This window comes from Aplysia californica, unplaced genomic scaffold, assembly GCF_000002075.1.
Source record: "Aplysia californica isolate F4 #8 unplaced genomic scaffold, AplCal3.0 scaffold00236, whole genome shotgun sequence".
NCBI lineage: Eukaryota > Metazoa > Mollusca > Gastropoda > Aplysiida > Aplysiidae > Aplysia > Aplysia californica.
Window position 1 is genome coordinate 1,038,905 of NW_004797506.1, and position 14,184 is coordinate 1,053,088.

Here is a 14,184-nt window from a genome sequence, read left to right on the forward strand (position 1 = left end):
GGGGGAGGGAAAGAGACACAGAGAGAAAAAGGCAGGGGAAAACTGTGGTCCACTTTTGAAGGCCACTGACAAACTAATGCACCAGTCAACAGATAAAGGGAGAATTGTTTCTTTACGTAAAGCCTCTCTGTTCTTGACTCTCAGATGTCAGCGCCTGCACGTCAACTGGTTAAGAGGGTTCCTGATGCGAAGAACATGGCCCCCGAAACAGAGACGTGGAAAAAAAAGAACAAATGAAGCATTAAACAAATAAAGAAATTTTAAAAAATTACCAAAAATAAATAAAGAAATAAAGAAAATAGATGAAATAAAATAAGACAAAATTAACTAAAATAGAATAGATGAAATAAAATAAGATAAAATAAATGAAATGAAATAAAATAAAGATAAAAGAAAAGAAAATAGATGAAAGAAAAGAAAAGAAAAGAAAATAGATAAAATAAAATAAAGTACCAAAAAACAACAACTACACTTGCTGCAGCAAAACAGAACGTTGCTTGTAAAGAATTGAGACAAGAGTTTATAGAGGAGGCGCCCAGATTTTCTTTCTTTTTTGGGGGGTTAATCTCTGTACACGGTACGTTGTACTGTAGATGTTCACGTGGTTGCTGATGGGAAGTTCCCAATGGTCCTGGAATGTGACTGAAGGTCGGACATTTAAAAAAACAGAATTGTTGTGTCTGAACCTCTAGCTGACCTTTGATAAACTAATTATACAAGGTATGGTGGGGTCACCTGACACCGAAATCTGTACTGTAAAAGTGCAGGAATTTCTTCGGTTAAGCCGTGTTTTTAGTTTCGAGAGATTGCTCAAAAGAGAGATATTAAAAGTAAAGTTGTTCTCGCATCCGATCCGGACATTGGGTATTGCCTTGTTAGTGAGAAAACTTCCTGGGCCTTCGGCATATTGTGGTAGGGTGGCCAGTTCCTTTCCACGCCGCCTTTACTTCCCCAACTCGAAGTCAGGTACCCATTACTGCTGGATGGGCAGGAGGGGGCGAAAATAAAATCCGTGTCCGAACCGAGGCTCGAACCCGGACTTCCCGTTTCCAAAAAGGGGAAAAAATCGGGGATTCGGTGGTTTTCTGCTTTCTTCAGATGAACCGTGTTTGGGACTCCAGTTTTGCTCATGTAGATGTTGTCAGCGACAATATATAAATACATGTATTACATTTACCACAAACGTTTCTCTCATACGTCACAATCGTTTAAATGGTTTTTCTTTTGTTTGCTACCATTCACCCAGTAGCTGTAACATTTAATGAAGGCTCATGAGACAACATCTGTTCAGGTTAGGTTTACTGGTTTTTGCCTATTCAACAAAAGGAAATTGAAAACCCCCCCAAAAAAACCAACGTTCGTAAAACAGAAAATTGATTCAGTCCCCTGAGACTGAGAGACCGACCATTCATGATCGACATGTCATTTTTGTGGCATTAATCATTAAACTGGTTAAACCACTTAACTACCTATTATACTTCACTGACAGAAGAATTCCAGTAAAGCATGACTCACTGCCTTTGGTTCTGTGGGTATCTCGTGTCATTTGCATGAATAACTGGCAGTACCCATGTAGGAGATGTGTTCAGATCTGGGTCGATCGTGATAAGGAATAGGCTATGCTTTCGAAAATGATAGGGTTTTTTTTCCCCTGGGCCTTAACAATATATCTAGATCTAATGCTAATAATTATTGGCTACACTTTCGAAAATGATAGTCTTTTTTTTCGTGGAAAAATAGCTACACAACCTGATGTTTTCTAGATCATCCCCAGCATTTCCTAGATCAACCCCACTATTTTCTAGTTCATCCCCAATATTATGTAGTTCATCCCCAGTCTTTTCTAGCTCAGCCACAGTATTTTCTAGTTCATCACTAATATTTTTTACCCCATCCCCAATATTGTCTAGCTCATCCCTAATATTTTCTAGTTCATTCCAAATATTTTCTATCTCATCCCCAATGTGTTTTTTAAAATCACATCCCCAATATTTTCTACCTCATCCCAAAATCCCCCAGACTTTTCTATCTCCTCCCCAGTATTTTTTTTTATCTCTTCCACAATATTTTCTAGATCATCCCCAGTATTTTCTAGCTCAACACCAGTATTTCATACCTCAACCTTAACATTTTCTAGCTCATCCCCACTATTTTCTAGCTCAATCACAGTATTTTTAGCTCATCACTAATATTTTTCACCTCATCCACAATATTTTCTAGTTCATTCCCAACATTTTCTAGCCCATCCCCAGTATTTTTTTTATCACATCCCCAATATTTTCTAGCTTATCCCTAATGTTTTCCAGCTCATCCCTTATATTTTTTAGCTCGTCTCCAATATTTTCTAGCTTCATGTCCAATATTTTCTAGCTCAACCCTAATATTTCTAGCCCATCCCCAGTATTTTCTACCTCATCCCTGTATTCCTCAGTATTTTCTAGATGATTCCATTTTTTCTAGCTGATTCCCCAAATTTGCCAGTATTTTCTAGCCGATTCCCAGTATTTTCTGGCTTATCCCAAATATTGCCCAGTATTTCCTTGCTCATCTCCAACATTTTCTAGCTCAATCCTGATAATTTCTGGCTCAGCCCCAGTATTTTTTTTAGCTCATCTCCAGTAGTTCATTCCCAACATTTTCCAGCTCAACCCTAATATTTTCTAGCTCGTCTCCAGTATTTTGCAGCTACTCCCCAGTATTTTCTAGCTCTATCCCCAATATTTTCTAGCTCAACCCTACTATTTTTTTTAGCTAATCTGCAGTATTTTTTAGCTCATCCCCAGTATTTTCTAGCCCTTCGATTTTATTTTTAGCTCATCCCCAGTATTTTCTAGCCCTTCGATTGTATTTTTAGCTCATTCCCATGATTTTCTAGCTCCATCCCCAGTATTCCTCAGTATTTTCTAGATCATTTGCCAGTATTTTCTTGCCCTTCCCCAATATTTTCTGGCGTATCCCAAATATTTCTTAGTATTTTCTTGCCCATTCCCAGTACTTTAAATAGCTCAACCGTAATATTTTCTAGCTTATGTCCTGTATTTTCTAGCTCGCCCCCGGAATTCCCAGTAATTTCTACCTGATCCCCAAAATTTGCCAGCATTTTCTTGCCAATCCCCAATATTTCCTGGCTCATCCCAAATATTCCCCAGTACATGTAGTTTCGAGCGCATCTTCAACATTTTCTAGCTCATCCCCTCAATTTTCTAGTTCACCCCTATTATTTTTTTACGCTCATCCCCAGTATCTTATAGATGTTGTTGTTATCGATCCAGCAACAGCTGCGCTCTCGCCCTTCTGTCCAATGCCATGTAGTGATAGCTGCAGGTTTGCTGCAGTTGCTGTAATGTTCCATAGATTGTGTTGTCTATGTTAGGTCTCGGAGGGAGAAGGGTAGTGTTTTATAGATCAACCTTAACATTTTCTAGCTAATCCACACTTTTATTTTTTAGTTCAATCACAGTATTCTCTAGCTCATCATTAATATTTTTCACCTAATCAAAAATATTTTCTAGCTCATCCCCTCAATTTTCTAATTCATTCCCAACATTTTCCAGCTCATCCCAAGTATTTTCTAGCTCATCCCCATTATTTTTATTATCTCATCAACAATGTTTTCTAGATCATCCCCAGTATTTTCTAGATCATCCCCAGTATTTTCTAGATCATCCCTAATACTTTCTACATCATCCCTTATATTTGTTAGCTCGTCTCCAGTATTTATTTTTTAAAAACTATTCCTCAGTTTTTTCTAGCTCTATCCCCACTATTTTAGCTTATCCCAAATATTTTCTAGCTCAACCGTAGTATTTTCTAGCTTAACCCCATTTTTTTCAAGCTCAACCCTAATATTTTCCAGCTCATTCCCAGTATTTTCTAGCTCGTCCCCAGTATTTTCTAGCTCCATTCCCAGTATTTATCAGTATTTTCTAGATCATTCCCAGTATTTTCTAGTTGACCCCAAAATTTGCCATTATTTTATTACCTATTCCCAATATTTCCAGGAATATCCCAAATATTCCTCAGTAGTTTTTAGCTCACCCCCGGTATTTTCTAGCTCATCTCCAGTATTTTCTAGCTCCATCCCGAGTATTTTCTAGCAGACCCCGTATTTTCTGGCTCATCCCTAATAATTTCTAGTGCAATCCCAATATTATCTAGCTGGTTCCCAGTATTTTTTAGCTTAACCATAATTTTTTTCGATCTCCTCCCCAGTATTTTCTAGCTCACCCCCGGTATTCCTTAGTAACTTCTAGATCTTTCCCAGTATTTTTTTAAAAAAGCAAATCCCCCAAATTTGCCAGTTTTTCTAGCCGATCCCCAATATTTTCTGACTTATCCCAAATATTGTCTAGTATTTTCTAGCGCATCTTCAACATTTTCTCGCTCAACCATGATATTTTCTAGCTCAACCCCACTATTTTTCTAGTTCATCCCCAGTATTTTCCAGCTCTTTCCAAGCGTTTTATAGGTCAATCTTAAAATTTTGTAGCTCATCCCCAGTATTTTCTAGAGCGACCACAGTATTTTCTAGTTCATCACTAATGTCTTTCACCTCATCTCAAATATTTTCTAGCTCATCCCTAATGGTTTTTTTTTAGCGCAATCCCTACATTTCCTAGTTCATCCCCAATATTTTTATTCAAATCCCCAATATTTTCTATCTCATCCCCATTATTCCCCAGACTTTTGTATCTCATTCCCAATAATTTTTCCCATCCACATTTTTTAGCTCATCCCCAGTATTTTCAAGCTCAGTCCTAATATTTTCTAGATCATCCCCACTATTTTCTATCTCATCCCCAGTATTTTCTAGCTCCATCCCTTGTATTTCTCAGTATTTTCTAGATCATTCCCAATATTTTCTAACTAATCTCCAAAACTTGTCAGTATTTTCTTGCCCATCACCAGCGTTTTCTGGCTCATCCCAAATATTCCCCAGTATTTGCCAGCTCATCTCCAAAATTTTCTAGCTCATCCCCAATAGTTTTTAGCTGGACCCTGATATTTTCTAGATCATCCCCAGCATTTTCTAGATCGTCTCCACAATTTTCTAATTCATCCCCAGTATTTTCTAGCCCAACCACAGTATTTTCTAGCTCATCACTAATATTTTTCACCTAATCCCAAATATTTTCTAGCTCGTCCCTTATATTTTTTTAGTTCATTCCGAACATTTTCTAGCCCATCCCCAATTTTCTTTACCACATCCCCAATATTTTCTATCTAGATCAGCTAGAAAATACGAAGAATTATCTAGAAAATACTGAGGATGGAACTAAAAAATACTGGGGTTCAACTAGAAAATACTGGGTTTCAGCTAAAAAAATTTATTACGACTGAGCTAGAAAATGTAAGGAATGAGCTAAAAATTATTAGGGTTAAGATTTTAAAAAACACTGGGTTGAGTAAGAAAATGTAAGGGATGAGCTAGAAAATACTGGACACGAGCCAGAAAGTATTACGGATGAGCTAGAAAATATTAGAGATTAGCCAGAAGATACCTGGGATGAACTAGATAATATTGTTGATGAGATAGAAACATTTTTATTGGGCATGAACTAGAAAATATTGGGGATGTGATTAAAAAAATAATGGGGATGAGCTCGAAAATGTCGGGAATGAACTAGATCTAGAATATAATGGGGATGGAGTTATAAAATATTACGGATTAGCTAGAAAATATTGGGGATGAGATAGAAAAGTCTGGGGAATATTGGGGATAAGCTAGAACGTATTTGGAATACGATACAAAATACTGGGGATGAGCTAGAAAATGTTAGGAATGAGCTAGAAAATATTAGTAGAGATTAGCTAGAAAATATTTATTTGGGATCAGGTGTAAAATATAAGTTGTGAGCTAGAAAATAGTGAGGATGAGCCAAAAAATGGTAAGGTTGAGCTATAAAATACTGGGGGTGAGCTATAAATTACTGGAGTTGAACTAGAAAATGCTGGGGATGATCTAGAAAATATCAGATTTGAGCTAAAAAATACTGGGGGTGAGCTAGAAAATATCAGGCTGGACCTAGAAAATGTTGGAGATGAGCTAGAAAATACTGGGGAATATTTGGGATCAGCCAGAAAATATTGGAGATGGGCAGGAAAATCACTGGCAAATTTTGGGGATCAGCTAGAAAGTACGGACAATGATCTCGAAAACATCGAGGAATACTGTGGATGAGCTAGAAAATACTGGGTGTGCGCTAGAAAATATTAGAGTTGAGCTAGAAAATACTGGGGATGAGATAGAGAAGTGTGGGGAATATTCGGGATAAACTAGACAGTATTAGGAAAGTGATAAGATATACTGTGGATGAGCTAGAAAATATTGTTGATGAGATAAAAAATATTGGGGATGTGATAAAAAGTACTGGGGATGAGCTAGAAAATGTTGGGAATGAACTAGAAAATATTAGAGATGAGCTAGAAAATATTTGGGATGAGGTGAAAAATAGTGATGAGGTAGAAAATACTGAGGTTGAGCTACAAAATAGTGCACAGGACAAATTGCAGCACACTGTTTTGGTAAAAGTTGTACGGCTCTCGCAACTGCTTGATGAGTACAGGACTGTGCAAATGTGTCTGTTGAGCTATGCTGTAGTTTTAGTAAGTTTTACGGCACTTGCAACACAACAAGGCCATATAAGTGCCGAAGATTAGAGGTGTTACAAGAGAGTAACAAACAAATTTAAAAAATGAAAAATAAGGACGATAGATTTCGTTTTAGTAGAGGTTTTACGGTGCTAGCAACTGCATAAGGTCATATGAGCGCCAGAAGATTAGAGGTGTTACAAGAGAGTTTCAAACATAAAAAAAGGAGAAGGGGAGATAAGGACGATAGATACATTGATAGGAAAGAAGACAAGCAAACCACACCAGAGCTCCCGTCAACCACTCACTGACGATAGATGTTAGATAGGAAAAAAGGAGAAAGCCACACTTGAGCACCCGCCAACCACCCACTTAGTTTTTGTAAGAGTTTTACGGCACTGGCAACACAATCAGGTCATATAAGAGCCGAAGATTAGAGGTGTTACAAGAGAGTAACAAACACAAAAAAGAAAGAGGAGAGACCAGGATGATGATAGATGTTTGATAGGAAAGAAGGAGCAGACCACACCAGAGCACCCACCAACCACCCACTTGAGCTAAGCCAGGGTGAAAAGAAAGCAATCCTCACCGTCAGTTTGAACAAGAACTCAGAAACAAAAAGGTCAAGTCCTCTAGTATATTGCGCTAAGGCATTTTTACTCATTTATTTTTCACAATATATAAAACAAATACATGTACATGTACAGAGTTGATTCAAATAATATAATTTAAAATCTGTCACAACTTTTATGGAGAAAAAACCCAGTGAAGTCAGGCAGTCATCAACTACAATGACAATGACAATCTTTACTCATCTCGATGGCAGAAATTTGTCTTGGTCGTGTACAGTGGCAGTAGATGTTACAAAGGTTAGGTGCACTCACGCATACGCACAACAAGACAAGACATTCGTAAATACATGTCTCACGTGCTGGGACAACCCGCTCCGTAAAACATTCTCTCTCTCTCTCTCACCCACTCTCTCTCACTCACTCATTCTCTCTCTCACTCATTCACTTACTCACTCACTCTCTCTCTCACTCCCTCACTGTTTCAATGTCAACATGACAAATAGCCGGAATAGTCCAAAAACTGCGCCACAACTATTTAACAACTTCACAATAAGTCCTTCAGTTTACACAGGTGTGTTCTTCCCAGGCACGTTCTTTCATGGAATAGAGCAATCTGGCTTTTACACCTCTCTCAACCCTGTAAGGTTACTTCAGATTCAGAGTCCAGGCTTCTAACGAAAGTCAACGACAACTTCTGGTAAGACCAAATCAGGTAAACATAGAGTTGTGAAAACTGGTAAAGTGATCCACAGTCAAGAAGAAAGTGTCCCGTTGTGGATTCGAAGAAGGGCCATCAGCGTCATAAACCAGATATATATGTATTTTTCTATGTGCCAACATCTCATAGCAGTGGGGAAAGAAGAAGTTTGGTAGCTGTGACTTCACTGAAAGCAGTACATACATGCATCAACATATCATTATATATACATAAAAAAATCTTCACAAAATGGCAGGCAGTTGAGATGAAATGAGATGACAGTACAGAAGGAGGAGAAGGGGGTTGAAAAGAGAAGGAGAAGGAGGAGGCAGAAAAGAGCAGGAGGAAAGGGACTTGGAGGAGAAAGAAAAATTTCATTTGGAAAAGACAAAAAGTCGTCATATATACATAAGCAAAAATATACGCAACACAAATTTTAAATGCTGGCATAAGCAGGCACTTGAGGTTAGCCGATAGAATACATAGTCTAGTACCAACCCCCCCCCCCCCCCTTTTTGTCACTAGCTCGCAACCTCAGTGCTTTCTTGTCGTATCTCCATTTTTTTAAACAGTGAAAATGTGACTTCTTCTTAAGCTCACTCTCCCACATCTCACTGCTGTTTACACTCGCTGGCTCCCTCGTCCGACGCCTCACAGTACGTCACACTCTTGTATTTCCCCGCCCCCGGCTGGACGCCCGTTCTCTTCGGCCGGCGGCGTCCCGTCTTCGAGTCGTCGACCTTCATCTCCGCTGTGCTCTTCTCCCCGTCTGCCGCGAGCGTGTCCACCGTGCTCGACCACCGCATGCCCTTGACCCGGTCGGCCGACCCTTGACCCCCACCGGACAGAACGTGAGCGATCATCGACAGCGGGTCGTTCTCTTTCTTCAGGCTCGACGTCGGGTGTTGTTTGGTCGGGGGGTGAGACTTCTCCTCCGTTCTGACCGTGTTGTCGACGTTGGCTGGAGTCTTCTCCGACAGAGGGAGAGCTCGCTGCAGCTTGTTTCCCACATCTCCTGGTGACATTGGGCTCACTTGGTCTGGAAGGGAAAATTTACGACACAACTTTTTACTGGAATCTGTATGTGACGCTAAGTGAATGGAAGGGTGGAAGGTGGGTGCTCTGTTGTGGTCTGCTCCTTTTTTCCCTTTTATATATATTGAATGTTTACTGTCCTTATTGACACATGAACGATGATATGGTGCTGAGGAAAAGGAACATAAAAGACAGGGAAATATCACCCAGACCATAGGCATCGGTGGCCTAACGGCTACCAGATTCATAATCGTGAGGTTGTGGGTTCAGGGGTTCGTTGCGTCCTTGGGAAAGGCACTTTACACGAATTTTCCTCACTTCACCCAGGTGGGAATGGGTACCCGGCCATAGACAGCGAAAGATCTTGTCAGTATGTCTGTGTTTCAGCACCTATAAATGGTAGCTTGAATAGTATGCTTTCCAGAGAGTTGAGTTTGTTTCAGAATGCTCTCAGGTCTGCTGGGGTAATAGTATAGATTGTGAAGCGCATAGAGCTTGCTGTTGAGCGGGGGTTTGCGCTATACAAATGCTATGTAGTATTATTATTATTATTGTTATTCCCCCAAGCACACCCCCAGCCCTGCCACCTGACCCCTCCCTCACACACACCTGGCTCATACTTGCGCTGCAATGAGCGTATCTCTGCCTCCAGCGTGGAGGTGACACACCGTAGCCGGTTCCTCTCTTGCTGCAGAGCCGAGGCCTCGTGGCGCGCTTGTGTCAGGAGCAGATCCGTGTGTAGTTTCTCCATGTGTTCTCGGCTGGCCGTGCTCTGTAGCTCTTTCATCTCCCTGCTGCAACACAGACACAGAAGAGAGGAGTGGAGAGAGATCAGAACACAGGCACAGAACACAGGCACAGAACACAGGCACACAAGAGAGGAGCGGAGTGAGATCAGAACACAGGCACAGAACACAGGCACAGAACACAGGCACTGAAGGGGTTAAAGTCTGCCTATAAGTCTGCTTCTGGATCAATAATAACAACAACAACTGGATCGATAATATTAATCTGCTTTTAGTTTTAGTAAGTGATTTACGGCACTTGCAACACAATAAGGTCATACAAGTGTTGAAGATTAGAGGTGCTACAAGAGAGTAACAAACACCAAAAAAAGGAGGAGAGATAAGGACGATAGATGTTTGATAGGAAAGAAGGAGCAAACCACACCAGAGAGCACCCGCCAACCACCCACCCACAAAAATGTAGCAGTATGTAGCACACAGTGGAGTACTCATGATGTACGTACTCTTTGTCGGAGATGACCACTTGCAGGTAGTTGATGAAGAATTTGTCCTCATCTGTACAGCTCCCCAATGAAGGACAACTGGGCTCTGGAACGTGCTGAAAAAACAGAACAAAAAAATGTTTCAATGGGATTACAGTTTTAGTAAGAGTTTGTTTGTTTGTTTGTTTAGTATAGGGTTTTACAGCGCTCGCAACTGCATAAGGTCATATGAGCGCGCGGGACACACCTAATACTTTTTCGTTGGTAGGAAATTTTGAATTTTGCCCAGATGGCGGCAGAAGCCTACTCTTATCGATTTTAGACCACCAAGGGATCTTTAACGTGCGCAACTTGCACACGGGCCCTCCGAGATTTTTCGCCCTTGTCCGAGAAGGCTAGGTGTAGATCTTTCCTACCAGAAGATCAGGGGTGTGGCAGAAAGACAGCAGATAGGAGGAGCCAAGGAGTAGCAGTAGAAAGGCTGCAGAAAGAGTCAGGAGACCAGAGGAGGGGGCAAAGGAGGTGAGGGGGTGGGGGGCAGAAAGTGGAAATGAAAGCAGACAACAGAACATTGTTAGAGATCAGGAAAGGATGTGAAAGGAGACAATTTTAGAGAAGAACATTTTTTGGTCGCTACCCGGAATCGAACCCGGGACCTTTGAATGAGAGGCCAACACCTTAACCTCTAGGCCACGAGAGCCCCTAGTAAGAGTTTTACGGCACTTGCAACACAATATGGTCATATATAAATGCCAAAGATTAGAGGTGTTACAAGAGAGTAACATACACAAAAAAAGGAGGAGACATAAGGCCAATAGATGTTTGATAGGAAAGAAGGAGCAAATCACACCAGAGAACCCGCCAACCACCCACACAATAGAAATTATCTGTTTTAATTGAAGCGAACTACACAGTTTGTATGCGACATCGGACTAACTGTCTAGCTGCTGTCATCGAGAACGAGGAAGAAAAAGGAAGAAAGAATCTGTTTTATCATCAGTATCATAAATGACAGAAAGAGGTTGACCTTTGGGCGGGAGGAAGAAGTTTTCTCGTTCAGTTTCTCAGAGAGTTCAATGACGGCCTTCTTGCTCTTCATCAGCTGACTCTGGAGATCTTTCACCACGCCGTGATCGAAGCCCGCGCTCGCTTGCCGCGCTAACATCATCTCTTTCTGAACCGTTGAGAAAACACAAAGTACATGAATATATATATGATATATATATATACACACACACACTGAAAAAAGACTACATGAATATATATATATAATACACATGTGTGAGTCATCGTGGTGAAATCAGACACTTGTAAAATTGATGAAACCAATGAAACTGAAAATTTCCCGCCTATTGGGAAATTTTTATAGACCTTTTTATCGGGCGGCTGTTACAGCGGGTTTCACTGAAGTTTCTATGATATAAAAATACAAAGTTTAGCGACCATAGATTTGGTTCAGTTTTCTTTAAAGTTTTAGTAACAGTATTATGCCACTCGCAACATCACCACTGTGTCATATAAGAGCCAAAGATTAGGAGTGTTATTAGAAAGTAGCATACTAAAAAAAAAAGGGGGGGGGAAACAATATTTGATGTGAAAAAAAAAAGGAACAAACCACACCGGAGCACCTGCCAACCACCCACTTCTAGACCTAAGACAAAGGAGGGGCTTCCATAACAGGTAAATGATCCCAACCGAGAGAGCTAAAAAGAGAGCACGAACAGATAATGACGGACTGATCAAAATTCCCAAATAGCCCCCAAACCTTCAGTCTCTTGTTCTCTTTCTCCGACTTGATCAACTTCTCCTCCGTCTTAGACAGCAGCGTCTCCGTCTGGACCGTTTTTCTCTCCGCCATCACACGCCGGTCTTCCACCTGGGAATATGACAAACAAAACAAATTTGCTCTTAGTCAACTCTTCGCTTTTAAGGTTTTAGAAAGCACTAATTTATGTTTTCTTTTCTGTCCCCCCAACATCCCCCCCTCTAACCATCCACAACACCGTCCCCCAAACCACCTCTCTTCTCCGAGAAGATAAAACTGACCTCAGCAAAAAGAGAGTTCCCCTTCCTGTCCGTGTCCACTTGTCCGGCCTCCGACTCGATCTGAACTCTCAACTCTTGCAGCTGTTCACGGAGACGCTGGGGAAGTAGAATAATAATAATAATAATAATAATAATAAAAATAATAATAATAACTATAAATAGCATAATTTGTATGGCGCATGTCCCCACTCAAAAGCAAGCTCTATCCGTTTTACACTATGTTATTACCCCAGCAGACCATAGAACACTCAGATACATTCTCAGCTTTCCGGGAAGCATACAGAGCAAGCAGCTGGTTAAGCGCTCAAACACTAACAAACTGATAAGATCTTTCACAGTCTATAGCTGGGTACCCATTTTCACTTGGGCGAAGTGAGGAAAATTTGCGTAAACTGCCTTTCCCAAGGACACAACGTCGGGCCCGCGGCTCGAACCCCTGAACCCGCAACCTCACGATTATGAGTCCGGTAGCCTAACCACTAGACCACCGACGCCACCAATAATCAGACAATAATCATCATGAACCTTATGGTACTAAATACATGGTAGGAATAGGCTAAAACAGCACCTGGACATGGATGGCTGGTGCCTCTATAAATAAATCATTGATGGTCTGGTCTGACATGGTAGGAAACAAACTCAAACTTACTGAACATAACCCTAAGACAACATTCACGCACTTAGACTTAGACAGTTGCATGCCCCTACTAATGTACACGCGGGCGATGTGAGTCCTCCACTGCCAGGAACTGCCCAGATCAAAATATATTTTCTTTTTCTACACAAAACACAGTAACTCCCAACATAAAACAGAGGAATGCACTTTTTAACAAATGCCATTGTGTCATGACTGCAATTGATAACACCTTTAACTGACCAATTCGTGAAGTCATGGTCATCTTCATAGGTGAAGGACGAACAACAACAATTGACTTGTTACCAACCCTCTATAAACCTTTCATATTCGGCTACAAATCTTGCTTCACTAGAACAATCTTTTCCTGAGACATATTTGTAGCTTGAAGTTGTTGTACTCAACTATACAACAGCCATGGTTGGCATTTATAAATTCAACAATGAACTTTAATTTTCCACAAACTAGAGGTAGCAGCCAGCCAGAATCCATTAACAAATAAGTTATTAAATCATTTTTGTTAGTGTGGGTCTACTGGTACCAACAGACGTATCCTAACCCACGGGCCAGAGAGTTGTCAAGGAGACAACCAGATCTCTCATGGGTCAATGATGACAACTTATCTAAGTCTAAGACATGACTATTTTACCCTTGTAGTTAGTTCTGCTTTGCAAAAAGACATTTTCTTCCTTGAGGACTGGCTTGAAATGTTCAAAACCTATGATTTTACGGTGCATTACTAAATCAAAAACATTTGTGAACAATTATCAGTCATATAAAATACAATATCCAGGGTTGAAACAAAACAGTAGGTCGTGTGTAACGCTAAAAAATAACAACTACCTCGGTGATGTTGCACTGGGACACAAACTGGGCCTCACAACACTCCAGCTCCTCTTCCTTTTCTCTCAGCTCGTACTGAAGTTGAGAATTTTCCGACATTTTCTTCTCCAGTTCTTGCGCTGCCTCCAACAATCTGCTCTGCAAAGATTCCTGAAAAAAAAATTTCAGTTCACAAAGGTTGTTCATGAAAGTGAAACCACTCATTAACTCTATCCGTAGGCCCTGGGGTCATTTTGTACCCCCCGGGTTGTATTCTTCACATTTTAGAATACTTCTAGTATGAAGAACTCTTTGAAACTTTCAGTATTTCTCAAATAAAACATTTTGACAGACTGCTATGCAAAGCGTACGGATCGAATTAATGAGTAAATTTCCTCTTTGAAAAGTGGTGGCACTGAGTTCCCCACGTCGTATGGATACGACAGTAAAACACGACATACGGAGAGGGTTAACAAAAATATCCATAGCAGCCAGCAGCAACACTCGCACTCTTTTGCAGTGGTGAGCCATAAGGAGAAGGCAGTTGTCCTCTTATCGT

At 40.7% G+C, this 14,184-nt stretch overlaps 1 protein-coding gene across 1 annotated transcript in view; it reads right to left on the bottom strand.

Annotated features, from left to right (window-relative positions):
* Positions 1 to 8,469: 8,469 nt before the first annotated feature.
* Positions 8,470 to 14,184, bottom strand: part of LOC101856902 (protein Spindly) — a gene marked incomplete at its 5' end in the record, with an annotated part of 9,365 nt that continues 3,650 nt past the window's right edge. The window contains 7 exon segments of the mRNA XM_013083493.1: positions 8,470 to 8,899; positions 9,505 to 9,689; positions 10,145 to 10,239; positions 11,151 to 11,297; positions 11,889 to 11,999; positions 12,170 to 12,265; positions 13,647 to 13,796. Of these exon segments, the coding sequence (XP_012938947.1) occupies positions 8,472 to 8,899; positions 9,505 to 9,689; positions 10,145 to 10,239; positions 11,151 to 11,297; positions 11,889 to 11,999; positions 12,170 to 12,265; positions 13,647 to 13,796 (1,212 nt within the window).